General features: G+C 61.7%; 1 protein-coding gene across 1 annotated transcript in view; it reads right to left on the reverse strand.

Annotated features, from left to right (window-relative positions):
- Window positions 1-16,673, reverse strand: part of EGFR (epidermal growth factor receptor) — a gene marked incomplete at its 5' end in the record, with an annotated part of 113,942 nt that overhangs the window by 6,268 nt on the left and 91,001 nt on the right. Inside the window, 7 exons of the mRNA XM_081102759.1 lie at window positions 610-657; window positions 1,352-1,519; window positions 2,325-2,422; window positions 3,794-3,940; window positions 5,807-5,882; window positions 6,573-6,728; window positions 10,397-10,582. Coding sequence (XP_080958885.1) covers window positions 610-657; window positions 1,352-1,519; window positions 2,325-2,422; window positions 3,794-3,940; window positions 5,807-5,882; window positions 6,573-6,728; window positions 10,397-10,582 — 879 coding nt within the window. The remainder of the gene's footprint in view (window positions 1-609; window positions 658-1,351; window positions 1,520-2,324; window positions 2,423-3,793; window positions 3,941-5,806; window positions 5,883-6,572; window positions 6,729-10,396; window positions 10,583-16,673) is intronic.

A 16,673-nucleotide genomic window follows, 5' to 3' on the forward strand; every position in this document is an offset into this window, starting at 1 on the left:
TCTGGTCTGGGCAGCGGGAGAGTCTGCGTTCCTAACCGCTCCAGGGTTCCCACGCTGCTGGCCCAGGCCCGGCACCGCCGTCCAGCGGGCCGTCCACCCAGCGGGCCGCCTGCAAGGGCAGCCACGGCCTCTGACCTGCGCTCCTCCATGCGCAGCCTCTAGCCACGTGTGTGAGCAACTGAGTCCTAAACTGTATTTGGTCTTAATTAATGCACATTTACATGTCAGCCGTCCCATGTGGCCAGGGGCTTCCCCCTTGGTAAGTGGGGGTCCAGACCAAGGCTGCCTGGCACCGGGCCTCAGTGCCCCCCGAGGGCTGGGTGCCCCCCCTAGGGATCCGCTTCCTCGGTCTGGGCAGAGGCCCCCGCTTTGCATCTGTCACCAGCTGCCCGGTGACGCTGAGGCTGCTGGTCTGGGAGCCATGACAGAATAGCTCTGCCGTGAGTGACAGCTCACGCTGGCCTCGGGGCATGGGGCAGGGAGCCGGGCAGGGGAGGAGCCACGGGGCAGGAAGACCAGGGGCCTCTGGGTGAATCTGGGCATTGCCCGGTTTCCTAGAGCAGCGCCCAGGGTGCCAGTGAGCTCCGGTTTACTGGGCTCCGTACGTACCCCGTTTCTATCGATGCAAGTCACGGCGGAGTTGTTGCTGGTGGCACTCTGCAAGAGAACCGGAGGAGTTTATGGGACACGTATACGCTCTCCCCCGCCTCACCGAATGCACCCGGAGGGGCTTAAAGGCCACGATGGGCCCGGCTGTGCGCATCTGCCTCTCCCTCCCTCCACCATGTCTGCCAATTTGCCCCCGTGTCCACCCCTGCGTCCACCCGACGCGGAGGTACTGAAAGGCGCGTCCTCTCCTCTTGACCCATGAGCTGTAGGAAAACGAGGCCTGTATCTGACTGACTCCTGGTCCTCAGCGAACCTGAGAAAACTACCATCCCGTGGTCCCGACGCCATAAAAGAACGTCAACACGCTGACCCGATTCTTTCCGCCTTTGGCTTGTCACTCGGTGAAACGCACCTCTTCGTCTCTAAGTGCGTTTCACCAGATGGGCATCCTTTTCTCTAAACTCAAGTCACTCAGCCCGGCCGGCGTGGCTCCATGGCTGAGTCTCAGCCTAGGAACCAGGAGGTCAGGGTTCGGTTCCCGGTCGGGGCACAGGCCCGAGTTGTGGGCTCGATCCCCATTGTGGGGCATGCAGAAGGCAGCCGATCCAGGATTCTCTCTCATCATGGATGTTTCTCTCTCTCTCTCCCTTCCTCTCTGAAATCAATGAAAATATATTAAAAAACAAACAAACAAAAACTCAAGTCCCTGCAACCGGGAGAGCGTGAGCGGTGGCGGCCTCACCAGGGAGTTGAGCAGGGGCGTGCGGGAGGTGGCGGGGCTGTGGAAAAAGCCCTGCTGGGGGATCAGGTACTCGTCCGCGTCCACCACATCCTCCATGTCCTCTTCGTCCATCAGCGCGCGGTAGAAGTTGGAGTCCGTGGGGCTGGGCAAGTTCATCCTCTCGTCGCCCTGGGGGTGGGGGGGATTGGAGGCCATGAGCAAGGCCCAGGGGGAGGGCATCCCTTCTTGGCTCCCGTGGTCTAGGAGTCCATTGCTGGCAGACGCCGTGTGTTTACGGGTTAGTCACAGTGAAATCGCCCTGGTTCTCTTTTGTGTAGCGGCTTCCTCCCTCCCCAGGCCAGGAATTAAAACATCAAAAATTGCCCGCTGGCGTGGCTCCATGGTTGGGCATCGACTTGTGAACCAGGAGGTCGCAGTTCAATTCCCAGTCAGGGCACATGCCTGAGTTTCGGGCTCGATCCCCAGTGTGGGGCGTGCAGGAGGCAGCCGATCCATGATTCTCTCCCAGCATTGATGTTTCTCTCTCTCTCTCCCCCTTCCTCTCTGAAACCACTAAAAATGTATTAGAAAAACATTAAAAATTCCTTGATGCTTAAAAGCCCCCTGAGTGAAATGCCAATGCTTAGGGGAAAGAAGGCATGAAGCAGCAGCGTTTACAGAATGTGTATCTGCTGCTAGTGGCTGAGGTACTGTTTATAATACTAGAGGCCCGGTGCACGAAATTCGTGCACGGATACGGTCCTTAGGCCTGGCCTGCGATCAGGGCCATCCTCCCTGGCTGCCAGCAGCCAGCCCCGCCCCCTGCGGCCACCCACCCCCAGTTCCCCATTCACCATCAGAGCCTGCCAGCTGGAGGGGGGCGGGAGGGACCGAGAGATCAGCCGTTTTGCTCGCTTGCTGGCCTGGGGGACGGGGCTGGCACAGGGTGGAGCCTTGGACACGGATGCTTGTTATAGGGACAGAGGTCTGGTACCTGGATGACGAGGTAGCGCTGGGGGTCTCGGGCCATTTTGGAGAATTCACTGATCAACTCCCGGAACTTGGGGCGACTGTCCGCATCTATCATCCAGCCTGGAGGAGGGAGGAGGGAACGGGGTCCAGTGAGAGCCCCAACAATCACCCCCAGGACAGCATCGCTCAGGGGGAGGCTTACGGGGACCCTCCAGACAAGTAAGTGCTGCGGAAACCTCCTCCCTTGATGGACCTTCCCATCTCGGCAAACCGGTGCTGACGTGGTCGAAGTCGGACATGTGTGTGTGTTGTGTAATCAGACACCTATGTATCGTGTGTCCCTGATAACAGACATGTATGAATCAGAGAGACATGACATCTCTGATGGGCCCGCTGGCTTCTCTGAGGCCAGCACCGCGGCGTGACCCTGGTGGGGGGCCCTGGGAGCTGCTCTGACTGGGGGTGCCCCGTGGCCAAGCTCCCAGGTCCTCACTCCACGTGACCCTCGTCTACGGCCACTCAGCAGTCTCGCCAACTGGAAACCAGAGCCCGTGGAGGGGAACTTGGGGACTTTCTCTAAGAACCCGGGGGTCTGGGAAGTCTCCGCTCTGGTGTCCTCATGTGCCCGTGGGCCGGGGGGGCGGGTGGTGGGCGGCGGGGAGCAGAGGACACCCCTGTTCCCAGGCTGGTGGCCTTGCTTACAATGATCCCGGCCAATGGACGAGCTGCAGGAGCAGCCGGGAGCTGGCCGCCCTCCTGCCTCTGGGCCTCACATCTACTTCCTACCAGCGGGAGTCAGGCTATTTTTAGGCCAGACTGCCGGTGACCTCGGTCCCAGCTTCCTTGGCCCCCAACAAGGACGTTAAAAATAGATGACCCCGGGCTTGGAGTTCAGAGAGGCATCAATGTTTACATCCACGCTGCTCCCCGCCCCCCGTTTCCTTCTGGGTAAATGCTCAGCACACGGCCGTGTCGCCCTCGGGGCCGCTGAGCCTGGGATTCTGCTGCCGTAACAGCGTTACCGGGTCACACACACCCTGGCCCCGGCTCAGATGTTTACCGGCTACCCTGCCGTCAGGCCGCACCTAAATCCACGGCAGGAAAGATGGAAATCCAGGCAGGCATGCCCATTCTACCAGTCTCGTGTGGTCATTCATTCCCAATCTCTCTGGTCACACACTCCCACCCGGGCGGCCCTTCCCTGGAGCCACTCACGCCAGGGGGCCTGGGGGTCGTGGCTCACGGGGGACTTGGGTTTTGTTTATTTGCTCGCACCCACGGCAGACGCCGGGCCCCGGGGCTCCGTGAGTCAGGCTCGGCTTCCGGAGGAACTTCCGAGGGGCTGACTGACGGGTGTCCCTGGGCTGGACCGCCTGCTGCAGAGGCGGGGGCGGCATTTCTCTGGGGAGCCGGGGGCTCCGCTGTTTGGCTACGGCAGCAACACCTCCCCAGGCGCGGCTGCGTGGGGGCGGGGCCCCGGCGGTCACTCACACTTGACCATGATCATGTAGACGTCGATGGTGCAGATGGGCGGCTGCGGGAGGCGCTCCCCTTTCTCCAGGACGGTCGAGATCTCACTGGCCGGGATCCCGTCGTAGGGCTTGGACCCGAACGTCATCAGCTCCCACACGGTGACGCCTGCGAGGGCGAAGGTGCCGCTTTATGAGTCAGGGACCCCAACGCCTTGTCCTTGGTCATCACTATCGATGCGGTTTCTTATGCCTAGAAGCCTGTGGTCCCGGGCAATGGGCTCGCATGCTGGGAGCCTCAGTGTACCTCTCTGTAAAGTGGGGTGATGACAGTGTCTGTCGAGGATGTTACGAGGGGCCAGTAACATAACTGAGATGTTCAGACAACGCCAGGCAAAGAGCGAGCGGCCAATGAATGGTAAACTTTAGTGACAACAGCCAAGACACCACGGCCACGTGAATGAGTCAAGTCAGTCCGCTCTCGGGCGGGAGGGCCACGCAGGCCGCCCCCAGCAGCTTGGAGGAGGACACATGGGCTTGCAGCAAGAGTTTTAATCAAAGAAAAATTAGAGGGTGAGAGAGCAACCGAAGGCCTGGTAGGCACGCATACTGGAGTAACCAATGGACAGGGCACTGGGGCGGTGCGGGCTTGACCTGGGGGGCGGGAGCGGCAGGGGAGGGGTCAATGGGGAAAAAGGAGACAGATGTAATACTCTAAACAATAAAAATATATATATATATGAAAAATTAGAAACAAAGTCCCCCGTGTTCCTTTGATAAACATAAAAACCCTGTACTTGTTGTTTTAAAATCAATCATGATTTAAAAAAAAAAAATCACAGTGGTAATTTTCAAATGGGTGTTTTTTTCAGACCATCCTCCAGTTCTGATGGTCTTTCTTTCTTTCTTTTTTTTTTTAAAGCATCTGACTTTTTTTAAAAATTGATTTTTAGAGAGAGAGGGAGAGGGAGAGAGGGATAGAAACATCATGATGAGAGGGAATCATGGATCAGCTGCCTCCTGCACGCCCCACACTGGGGATGGAGCCCGCAACCTGGGCAGGTGCCCTGACCGGGCATCGAACCAGCAACCCTTTGGTGCCTGGGACGATGCTCAACCCCTGAGCCACACTGGCCAGGCCCTGACGGTCTTCCCACCTCTGTGCCTGCGACTCTCTGCTCTGGAAACACACGCACACCCGAGGGAGCTGGTCCTCGCCTGCACAGCGAGCGGCCGCTGCTCCCACCGCTGGGGACAGGGGACACGTCACGAGTCACCCCCACAGAGCAGCGAGCAGCCCTTCAGCAGCTGGCTGGGTGGCAGGGGAGGCGGGGGGTGGGGGGTGGGGGTGGGGGAGGGGTCCCAGTGGTGAACGCCCCAGCACAGCCCTCTGGGAAAATGCCTGAGTGACACTCTGCTCAGACAGCCCTTTGTGCAAAGGCAAGGCGGCCAGAAGGTGGAAGGTGAGAGGGGACTGCCGGGGGGCAAGCAAGCCGGGGTCCTGATGACGCCTGAGGGCAAAAGCGAGCCCCCTATTCCTACCGTCTTCTCCCAAAGACACCTCCTCACCGTGCATTTCTGCCGCCAGCTCCCCGAGACCACGCTTGCCACCATTCATTCCCAGCTCCAGTCCCTGGGTTAGTCCCTCACCAAACCTCCTATCTCTACCAGAAACTCTGCCCCGCCCCCCCCCCCCCCCCCCCGGGAAACCTCACTTGCTACCTCCCTTTGGTTCACTTCAAATTCACACAGGAGGTTGAGTTCAGTCTGGTTTTGCAGGTACAGGCATTTCCCAAGGTCAAGTTCTCATTCCCCGCCAGCCCCGCCCCCCACCCTCCCCTGCCCGTTACCCCCTGGACTAGTTCCCCGGCAGCGGTGGCGTTTAGTGTGGGTGCGTCACGCTTTCTTAGTGTCACTGACGCGGTGGTACTGCCGTCAGCCGCTGTCCTGGGAGGAAACGCCTGGGTGGTGAGCACACAGTGCAGCTCAGCGAGCGCTCGGAGCGGCTCAGCCCCGGGATCCCGGCTCGACTCACCGTAGCTCCAGACGTCGCTCTGGTGGGTGTAGATTCGGTGTAAGATCGATTCCAGGGCCATCCACTTGATGGGCACCTGGGGACACAAGGGACAAGGCGATAAGACAACCGCTGGCCTCCCTCTGCTGAGACCATGCTGCACGCTGCCGGGACAAGTGACGGGGGACGAGCGTGGGGAGGCCAGCCCCCAGCCCACCCCACCAGGCCCAGGGCTCTCCCAGAGGAGGGGCAGGTTTCACATCGGCGGAGAACAGGGCTGCTCTGGGAGGCCCCGAGCTGGCAGCCCAGGCCTGTGCTGTGCCCCGGGGTCCCATCCACCCACCCGTGCTTATGGGGGTTGCTGGGGCCATGCAGGCCGGAGAGGAAACTAAGAGGGTCCCTCGGACCCAGAGCATCTGAAGGCCTCCCCGCTGGGAGAGCCCCCGGCCGGTCCGAGGAGGGCGCCCAGCGTGCGTCACCGAGACCTCGGGGCTCTGACATGTTCTCGCAGCCGCGTGCCACCCACCAGCGGTGACACGCCCAGCTGCCTCTGAAGGTGCTTTCCCCTGCAGGGGCCGGACCTAACCTTGGGGACCCGGAGATGGAGCGGAACTCACGGGACTGCTTCCTGTCCTCCATCAGAAACATCCCTGCTCGCTCTCCCAGCAAATCCTGCCCCCCTCCCCCCAGCAGACCCCAGTCGCCCAGGACGGCCCGAGAGCGTCCCCCACGCCCGTCAGTCAGTGGCCGGCGGGCCGGCGCCGCGGGTCCCCAGCCAGCGCCTCACCTTGCCGCCCTCCGCGTGGTACTCCTTCTCCTCGGCGCCCAGCAGCTTGGCCAGCCCGAAGTCCGTGATCTTGACGTGCTGCGGCGTCTTCACCAGCACGTTCCTGGCGGCCAGGTCCCGGTGCACCAGGCGCCGCTCCTCCAGGTAGTTCATGCCCTGAGACAGGCCCCGCGGTGAGTGTGACGCGGTGGCTCCGTGACCCCTCCCCACCCCTGGCTGGCATCTCATTCCCACGTGGACCACGCGGAGGCGCCACGGAGCAGGAGCTGCGCCGCTGGGCCCAGACCTGGCTGCTGGGCGGTGGGCCGGCCCGCAGGACGCCCTCCCAGCGCCGGGCACCTCCCAGACTCACCGCCGATGCAGATCTGCCCGTCTGCCACCCTCTCTGTCACTTTATTTATGTTTTTAAAGAATAGCTTGCTTATTTATTTATTTATTTGTTGAGAGAGAGGAAGGGAGGAGAGAGAAACATGGATGTGAGAGCACAACATGGATGGGCCGTCTCCTGCACGCCCCCTACTGGGGACCATGCCCACAATACAGGCATGTGCCCTGACCGGGAATCGAACCCCAAAACTCCTGGTGCACCGGGCGACGCCCAACCAACTGAGCCACACCAGCCAGGGCTCGCTCACGTGTTTCACATGAAAACCACGTGGCTATTGAATTTGCTTCTACCAGCTCTCCCTGCCCCCTCTCCCACCCCCTCACCCCCCCCCCCCGCCCCCCCCGGCTGCCTCTGGAACCCTGTGCTGGTTGGAGTCCCTGCTGTAAGAGAGTAGGAAACAGCTGAGAAGCCCCTGGTTCCGTCACTGTGCAAACCCAGTAACTGAACTGAGCTCGGCCGCCCCGCTCCACGCCACCCCACCCCGCGGCCTTTAAAGGGCCCCAGCAGTGGGCTGAGCTGCGATGTGCTCTCTGGAGCCGGCTGGGGGAGGGGAGGGCAGGGCAGCTCCCTGTTCTGCAGCCTGCGGCTCATCGGCGGCGGTGGCGGCGTTTGAATCCGAGGTAATTCTGGGACGAGGAGATGAGACCCGTCTGAGCTTAGATCCCACGCTGTCCCTCGGTCTGGGTCCCACACACTGAGGCACCGGGGAGGCCACCCCGTGCCCAGCAGGGCTACGCTTTAACCAGCCACCGACGGCAAGCGCGGCGGTCTTGCTGGCGAGCTCCCAGAACTCTGCGAAGGGAGGTCGCAGGGCCGCGGGGCCTCTGGGGAGCTCACTTCCGGCCTCGAGAGCCTGGCTTCCATGTCATCAGCATGTTTATTTTTGTGAATGACTGTGGGCCGGCTGGACTGCATTCTGAAACACGGAGGTCCCAGGGACTCTGCCTGCCAGCCTAGACCTCACCCAGGAGGGGCCCAGGGCCAGGGGGCCCGCGAGGGGAAGGGTTTCCTGGCGGGGTGGCTGCGGGGGACATTTACAGGCTGTTTTCCCACGGCTGCCGCCTCCCACAGGCCTGGGGAGGAGCCCAGGGTGAGATACCCCACGTGGAAAATCCGGGTGCGCACAGACGCGTGGACACGGATGAGGCGGGAAGCAGGACGTGGGGCCCACGGTGCGCGCTCCCCACCGCTGACCCTGCCCTCGGAGGAGGCGGGCGGCGTAGGGTGTCTGACTCCAGAGCAGGAGCGTGTGGCACTGACATCGACTGGGGACAGGGACGCTCGCTCACTGGCCTGCGGGCTCTGCCCTGAGCTGGGGGCCCCTGCGGGTGACGAGCGTGGATCTGGGAGCAAGGCCGCCTGGCGTCCAATCCCCAGTTTGCTACTTGCTAGCCTGAGGCCTTGGCACGTTCAACACCCCATGCCTCAGTTTCCCCACAGTGAAGTGCACGTGGAGAACGAATCCTTTGAACTAAATTATTTTTTGGAAGCGGGTCCTTATTCAGTTTTATCTCCGAGACGGAGCTAAGCAGGCTGCTGCGTGCGAAGCTGTGGTCAGAGAACGGCGGCCGGACCCAAGCCTCTTCCTGAGGCCCGCGCCCCCTCGAGCGCTCTCCTCACGTCTCAGGCTGCTCCTGGCGACCTACGCTTCGCATTTGTCTGAGAACTCAACTCTGTGAGCTCTTTTTTAGAAATTGATTTTTCGAGAGAGACAAAGATTTGCTGTTCCCTTATCGATGCACGCATTGGTTGATTCTGGTCTGTGCCCTGACCAGGGATCAAACCCGCAACCTCAGTGCATTGGGATGACGCGCTAACCGACTGAGCCACAGGCCAGGGCTGTGAGGCCTTAGTCTGGGTTAGGTGATGAGAACGTGCTGTTGTCTAGAAGGCTTGGGAGCTCAGCCCGCGTGGCTCAGTGATTGAGTGTCTACCTATGAACCAGGAGGTCACGGTTCGATTCCCGGTCAGGGCACATGCCCGGGTTGGGGACTTGACCCCCAGTGCGGGGTGTGCAGGAGGCAGCCGATCCAGGATTCTCTCTCATCATTGATGTCTCTCTCTCTCTCTCTCTCTCTCCCTTCCTCTCTGAAATCAATAAAAATATACTTAAAAACAGGAACGGCTTGGGAAAATGCTAGCTTCATCACCGCCCAGACGGCTTCCTCTCCTGCGGACTGTGCAGTAGGAGATGGGCCCCCCGGGGCAGATGGCCCAGCACGATGGCTGCAGGGATGGGACTCTTGGATGAGAAGGCTGTACGCAGTGACCGTGCCACGCAGTACATTTCGGGGTTCACCACCTGCCTCACAGAGCCAGGAAGAGTGGGCACACTCTCTGGCCTGTCCGTGACAGCCCCCGTGGCCCCATGGGCCAGGTGTTCAGGAAACGCTGGCCTCCCTGACAGGCAGGCAGGTGAGGTCTGCGAGTCCCGAGCCCGAGACCTTGGTCTGGAGAACAGAAGCCATTTCCACGCCTGCAGCAAGGGGGTGGAGGGGGGCTTCCTTCTGCGCCCCCCCCGCCCCTCCCTCCCTCGCCACTCCTATGATTGTGAAATGATTATTTTTCCTTTCGCCTGGGCCATACAATTTTATCTGCCGTCTTGGCGGTTTAGCTGGGACAATAAACGGGCTTCCCGACAATATTTAGGCAGTTTCCCAAGACGGCCCAGCCCGGTGCCAGCGCGGGGCGCCTACAGCTCAGCCAATCCCGCTGCGCCAAGGCCGCGAGTGTAGGTTCTGGTCAGCCACCAAGTGTTTCTGGGTAGTTTCGCTTCAGATTTGTACAAAGAAAATGGTTTAGTCCTTAGATAAATAGTCCCTAACCCCGAGCAAATCTCTCTCTTCCTGGCTGAGGAAACCATTTCCTCCCCCTCCCCTGCCCCCAGACGTGGGTCCCGCCGGCTCCTGGAACACAGCGTCCCCTGGGAATTGGAAAGCGAATGTGTCACAGGCGGACAGCTCACAGCCGCTTGTGGAAGGACTTCAACACCAAGTACAGCCAAACAGAGCACAGGAGGCAGGACGGCGGACTTAAATGCGGGTTGATGCCCTGGCTGGTGTGGCTCAGTGGATAGAGCGTCAGCCGTGGACTGAAGGGTCCTGGGTTCCATCTCTGGTCAAGGGCACATGCCCGGGTTGCGGGCTCGATCCCCAGTGGGGGGCATGCAGGAGGCAGCCAATCCATGATTCTCTCTCATCATGGATGTTTCTATCTCTCCCCCCTCCCTTCCTCTCTGGAATCAGTAGAAATATATTTAAAAAAACGTAGCCGGATGACCTGATGCCCAGCGTGCAGTGGGACGGGCACGACTGGAGGCGGAAGACAATTCAGTTTCATCCCGAAGAGCGTGGGGCTCCCACGAGTGGCCGCACGTCCCGGGAGAGGAGGGACGGGCAGCAGGCTGTGGGCCGCGGGGCAGTGCCCTCCGACTGACCTTGGCGATCTGCACACACCAGTTGAGCAGGTACTGGGAGCCGATGTTGTCCTTGTGCTCGCGCACGTAGTCCAGGAGGCAGCCGAAGGGCATGAGCTGCGTGATGAGCTGGACCGTGGAGGTCAGGCAGATGCCCAGCAGGCGGCACACGTGGGGGTTGTCCACGCTGGCCATCACGTAGGCTTCCTGCGTGGACGAGAGGCGAGGAGGGCGTCAGACGTGCTCCCGCGGGCGCTGGGGGGGAGGCAGGCCGACCCCTCCCAGGTCAAAGAGCGACATGACGTGGAGGGGACAAGCTAGCCGGGAGGTGGACGTGTCCGCGGGGTCTTTGATGTATCGCGCTGTGAATGCCTAGGCGCAGCGCGAGGCCGGCACCCCCCGGGGGCCCGTAGGGACCTCCCTCCCTTTGCAGGGCGCCCCCAGTGGCAGAGACCTGATGTGCCCAGCCTGGCACTGCTGAGGTCTTCCCGAAAGACCTCTGCCTCAAAGCTAAGGAGGCTGCAGTTTAAGATGCCAGCGGTGGAGGGACCTGGGGAGCATTACGCTGAGCGAAACAAGCCGCTCAGAGAAAGACAAGGGTCCATGGTCTCGCTCATCTGTGGAGTCTCAGGAACCAAGTGAACCGACGAACTAAACAGACCCAGAGACACAGACGCATGGACAGACTGTGGACTCTCAGAGGGAAGGCGGGTGGTGGGTGGGAAGCGAAGAACCGATGGATTTGTGCGCAAATACGCATCACCCGGGCACAGACAGTAGGGGGGAGGGCCTGGGGTGGGGTGGGGGGAGTGGCTGGGAGAGGTCAATGGGGAAAAGGGGCCAGATGTAATACTTTCAACAATAAAGATAAAAAATTAAAAAATAATAAAACGTCGTCAGAGTTCCCACCCCGGAGAGGGACTCGCCCACGGGCGCTGGGCCCTAGCAGGAGCCGGCCAGGTGTGAGGCGGCAGGGCCAGCAGGGCTCCTCTGAGCTGGCAGGTGGCGGGGAGGAGGGGCTCCCCTCTCAGCAGGGCCCTGAGTCCCCGCTGTGGTCCCGGGGCCACCTCTGCCATGGGGAGCCAGAGACCCGCCAGGGGCCCGTCCGAGGCTGAGAGGCGCGGCGGGCGGGAATCTACCGGGAGGCGGACCCGTGGCCGCCGGGATTCCCTGGAAGCAGGGCGATCTCTGCGTTGCCCTCGCCGGAGTCTGGGACGGAAGTTGCGCTGCTCTGCGCCCGCTCTGCACCCGGTGGCCGTGCCCCTCGCTGCTGGCTGCCAGGCAGGGCCTCTGTGGGGCACAGGCCGGAGCAGAGACGGTGTGAGCCGCTGCTTTCTCGGGCGGAGGGAGCTGTTATTTATGACCCTGCGCACAACGGGGCCCTCTCTTCCGTCTGCGTGAGCATGCGGGGACCCTGACTTTCACCCATAAATCCTTCCTCTCTTCCGCTAACATACAAAGGGTGGGGGCTCTTCACGGGGGACCACAGGGCCTGGGGAGGCAGCTCAGAGGCGCCTTTGTCCTTCTCCGCGGCTCCCGTTGGACGAGGGGCAGCCGGGCGCTCCCTGCAGCAGTGAAGGCACCTGGGCCGCTGGGCATGGGCGGTGGCAGACAGGAGACGTAGGTGGGGGGCCTCCCCCTCCCCGGGCCTCACTGCTCCCCGAAGCCTGGCCTCACCTTCCAGCCCCGCCCCCCACGCCCCTCTGGTCCCCCTCCCTGTTCTGTCAGCCCTCCCTCAGGAGCCCCCACAGCCCTCCCCCCGGCCATGCCCTCTCCTCCTGTCCCTCGGCTGACTCCTCTGCAGGGGAGCCGCCCCAGACCCCCAATCTGAGTTCGATTCTCCTGGCATCTCACTTTTCCTCGGGGGGACGGGCTGGGCACAGCCTGGGAACTTTCTGTGAGAGACGCCAACTCCTGGCACCCAGATGCAGGGAGGCGGGCCCAGCCGTCTGTCTGTCGGAACAAGAGCTTCAGGCACTCATGGTGATGACACTTAGGTATTTGTGTGATTCTGAGAAGTCTTCTCCACCAGGCTCTCTGAGGAAAGGCTGCAGGTCAGCGCTGGCACACGCCAGAGCCCCTGGTACACGCCAGAGCCCCCAGTACACGCCAGAGCCCCCAATACACGCCAGGGCTCCTAGTACACGCCAGAGCCCCCAGTACACGCCAGAGCCCCCGGTACACGCCAGAGCCCCCGGTACACGCCAGAGCCCCCAGTACACGCCAGAGCCCCCAATACACGCCAGGGCTCCTAGTACACGCCAGAGCCCCCAGTACACGCCAGAGCCCCCGGTACACGCCAGAGCTCCCAGTACATGCCAGAGCTCCCAGTACATGCCAGAGCCCCTGGTACACACCAGAGACCCCAGTACACGCCAGAGCCCCCAGTACACGCCAGAGCCCCCAATACACGCCAGGGCTCCTAGTACACGCCAGAGCCCCCAGTACACGCCAGAGCTCCCAGTACATGCCAGAGCTCCCAGTACATGCCAGAGCCCCTGGTACACACCAGAGACCCCAGTACACACCCAGAGCTCCCAATAGACGCCATAGCCCCCAGTACACCCAGAGCTCCCAGTTCACGCCCAGAGCTCACAGTACATGCCCAGGGCTCCCGGTACACCCAGAGCCCCCGCACTGGACCCACTGCCAAGCGCTGATTATTTATTGCTCCCCTGCCCCCCGCCCCCGCCCCACGTGCTGCTGCTGACTCGGCAGTGTGGTCAGCCCTTGGCGGGTGCGCCCGGATCTTTCTTCCTCCTTCATTCCAGCGCAGCCGGCCCTACACCCAGGCACAGAGCCGCCTGGGACACGCCAGGGCTGCACTGCACGGAGATCACACGAAGCCGAAAGGCAAGGCAGAGCAGCCCTCCCTCCCCGCCCCCCTCCGGCCACGTCTCTGCACAAGGATCTCGCTGGGGGCCTTCCCGCTCGAGGCAAGGCTCCCCCCTTTAAGGAGCTACGGTTCTCTTTTCTGCGCCTACTACCCAGCAGGACGCGTGCCCATGGCAGGCCCGGCACAGTCCCACGGCCCTCATCGGGGAAGGGCCCGCCACAGGAAGTCAGACCTGCAGAGGCCTGAGCTCCTTTCCTCCGAGGCCGTTTCTGTCTAAAAGGGAATCGAGGCGCCGGGATGCGAACAGCCCACCCGAGACCACGGTTCTGGGCGGGAGCTGGCCCGCGGCAGGCGGCTCTCCGGCCCGTGCCGGCTGCAGGTCCACCGAGAGCTCGGGACGGGATGCGGCACACACCCCGCACGTCCGCAGATCTGTTTTGCATTCCCTTTCCCTGGCCCGCCATCAACTTAAGCTGGAAAGTCCACGGAAAAATGAACAGGCCCGTGGCTGCCAAAAGCACAAATCACTCTCTCCCCCGAGTCTGGGAATCGGTACAACCACAACACGCAGGCAGGCAGGCAGGCAGGCCTCCGGCGGCCCCTGCAGCTCAGGCTCCGGGGGTTTGGAAACATGTTGTCCTCATTTCGAGGGAGAAAAATCCGCGCCCAGCACTGGAGCGGCCGTCTGTGGCGGGGCCGGAGGACCTGGCTGGACCCGGGTGAGGATGGGGAGCAGCTCAGCGGGGGTGTCGGGCCACACAGAGCCTGGAGCCCCGCCAGGTTCCGGCCCCATTACAATCTGATGGAGCAACAGAACCAGGTCACCCCTTCCGCCCCCTCCCCCCCGCCAGGCACAATGGGGACGCTGTTGGGTCACGTGTCCCGTTCAGTGTGCGCACCAGCGAGTGAGCTGCGTTCTTCGCTGTTTGTTCTGGAGTCTGGGAGGCACAGGGTGACCCACGGCGAGCACGCCTGGTATTCCACCGCCCCGCCCGGCCGGCAGAGCCCGCACTCGCAGCCGCCAGGACAGGGGCCCCGGTCACGTGCAGGGTGTCTGAGGCCTGGGGACCTTGAAAGTCTGTTACTTTGTCCCAGTTGCCAAAATGAGTTTTTGGATCCTTCCTTCTTGCCTGAGTTCCCATCGGAGACGATTTCATGCTGAGCTCTGGGAAAAGAGCCCCCCGCTCTCAACCGCCCTCGGCAGAGCCTGTCTCCCCTTAAGAGTAAGGAGTAGGTGCCCTCGCCTGGCCGGGTGGCTCAGGGGTTGAGCATCAACCTAGGAACCAGGAGTCATGGTTCCATTCCCGTCAGGGCACAGGCCCGGGTTGTGGGCTCCATCCCCAGTGTGGGGCGTGTACAGGAGGCAGCTGATCAGTGATTCTCTCTCATCTTTGATATTTCTCTCTCTCTCTCCCCCTCTCCCCTCCTCTCTGAAATCAATAAAAATATACATTTTTTTAAAAAAACAAAGAGTAGGTGCCTGGCATGCAGCCCGCCGGCTGTGAGTTTGACATGCTTGATGTACATGCTCCCACGAGCCTTCGAAAGGAGGCGCTCGGCCCCAGGGGGCTCTATCGTCTACTTCTCTGTCCCCCGAAAGCACATTTCCTCCAATGTCAGGGCTCTGGGGGCCCTTTCCAGGGAACACGCTTCCTCCCCAAAGCATAGCTACTGGCTCCCACCGCCCTCCCTCTGCCTGGTGACATGGCGGGAATTCGCGCTTCAGCATCGTTCTGTGAGACCCACGAGGACTTCCGGAAGGAGTCAGTGACGAGTGAAGGGGATGCTGCCGGAGGTTTCCCCTGCAGCAGGGGCGCCGGGTGGGCGGGGGATGGGGAGAGGGGAGCCGTCACGAATGCCCGCGTCCCCTCCCTTCCTCCTGGTTCCGCTAACAGGAGCGGACACCGTGCTAAAGGGGCTTCACGCCGATCTGTGAGCCGTGACGGCGAGAGGTAATTGCCTTTGATGAGTATGTCCTCGTGTGGGGGCTGTCACGGCGCTTATGGATGCGGCGTCTTAGTTCAGGGGGAGTCTGAACTGGTGGAGGCAAGGGAACCCCTGGAGAACTGAAGTGGAGGGGCTGCCTCTGGGGGGTCGCTGCGTCCAAGCCTGTTTGAAAGGGTCCCCGCTGGCGTGGCTCACTGTGAGCATCGTCTGTGGGTCGGAGGCCGAGTGGGGATGTCACCGCCGACCGCTGCCCTTCTTGGCTGAAAGGGGAGCCACACCCCACAGACGCTGGAGTCGCTTTCCCTGTCCGTTAACTCTGCGCCCCTAACCTGCTGCTGACCCCCCCCACCTCCGTGGGCACAGCCTGGCCTCAGGCTCACCTGACGAGCTCCCGGAGCCCAGCGTGGCGGGTCCCACAGACTCGGAGGCCAAAGGAACCACACAGGATGCTCTAATCATGAAAACCCCTGACCAAGAGCAGGTCCTGGCGCAGTCATGGCCCAGGCCTGTGGCTCCCCTGGCCAAGGCCCATCTTCCGCCACAGCGTCTAGGATCACGGACCCTGGGGATGGAGAGCAATCCTCTCTCCTGGGCCTCTCGGGGCACCCTCTCCCCGGGAACACGAGCTCAGAGGAGCCCTCACGGCTGTCTTGTTCCCCGAATACCATCTCTACGGGCTGTGGATTGTTCACGACCCCGAACCCACAGGAGACAAGAAGTATGTGTCCCCTCGTTTCACTCTCGGCTCCAATCCCAGAGGCGTCCCGGCTGTGCTTTCTCTCGCCCCTTCAGCCACCACCCGCGGATGTGACGCACCCGCCTCGTGCCTCTCCTTCGCCTCCCGTCTATAAAACAAGCTGCAAAACTGCCACTCTCCGCAGCATCTCCCCAATCCTTTGGGATTCCGCTTCCCGGCAATTGTCGTAGTTTGGCTCGAATGAACTCATAACAGTTCTCGGGGCGGGGTGGGGAGGGAGAGGCCTGAGCATTTCTTACGTCCACCAAAGCGAAAACATCATAACCTGTGGAACATTCCAAGGACTCCTCCATAAAGTAACCATCCAGAGAGGCCGAGGACACTGCAATTATTTGGGGAGCAAGCGCAGAAGGCGGGCGACGGTTTCTAGAGTCGCTAGCGCATCATATTGTAAATTCTAGGCATCTTTCAAACGTCATTTCAAAGGTAAGAGAACTCGATAGAGCAAAGTGACCGTGAATTTCAGAGTTAGAGGGACAGTGAACTGGATCCCTCCCCGCCACGCCACCGCCGCCCCCCCCCACCCCCCCCCCCCCCCGGCAACCTGAGCACGTCTCTTTGGGCCTCCATTTCTTCATTCTCAGGGTGCTGGGCAACATCCCTACCCCCGAGTTTGCTAGAGGCGACCGCATGTCAACCTCGCGAGAGTGAGGCCCACCCTTGGAGGGAGAGGAGAGAATGGCGGAGCGGAGTCCTCCCCTCCTCTCAGGAGAAGGCCTGAGAGGGACGCGTGCCAATGAGAGGCAGAAGGAAGAAGA

This window comes from Myotis nattereri (genome assembly GCF_964212035.1).
Source record: "Myotis nattereri genome assembly, chromosome: 11".
Classification (NCBI taxonomy): domain Eukaryota; kingdom Metazoa; phylum Chordata; class Mammalia; order Chiroptera; family Vespertilionidae; genus Myotis; species Myotis nattereri.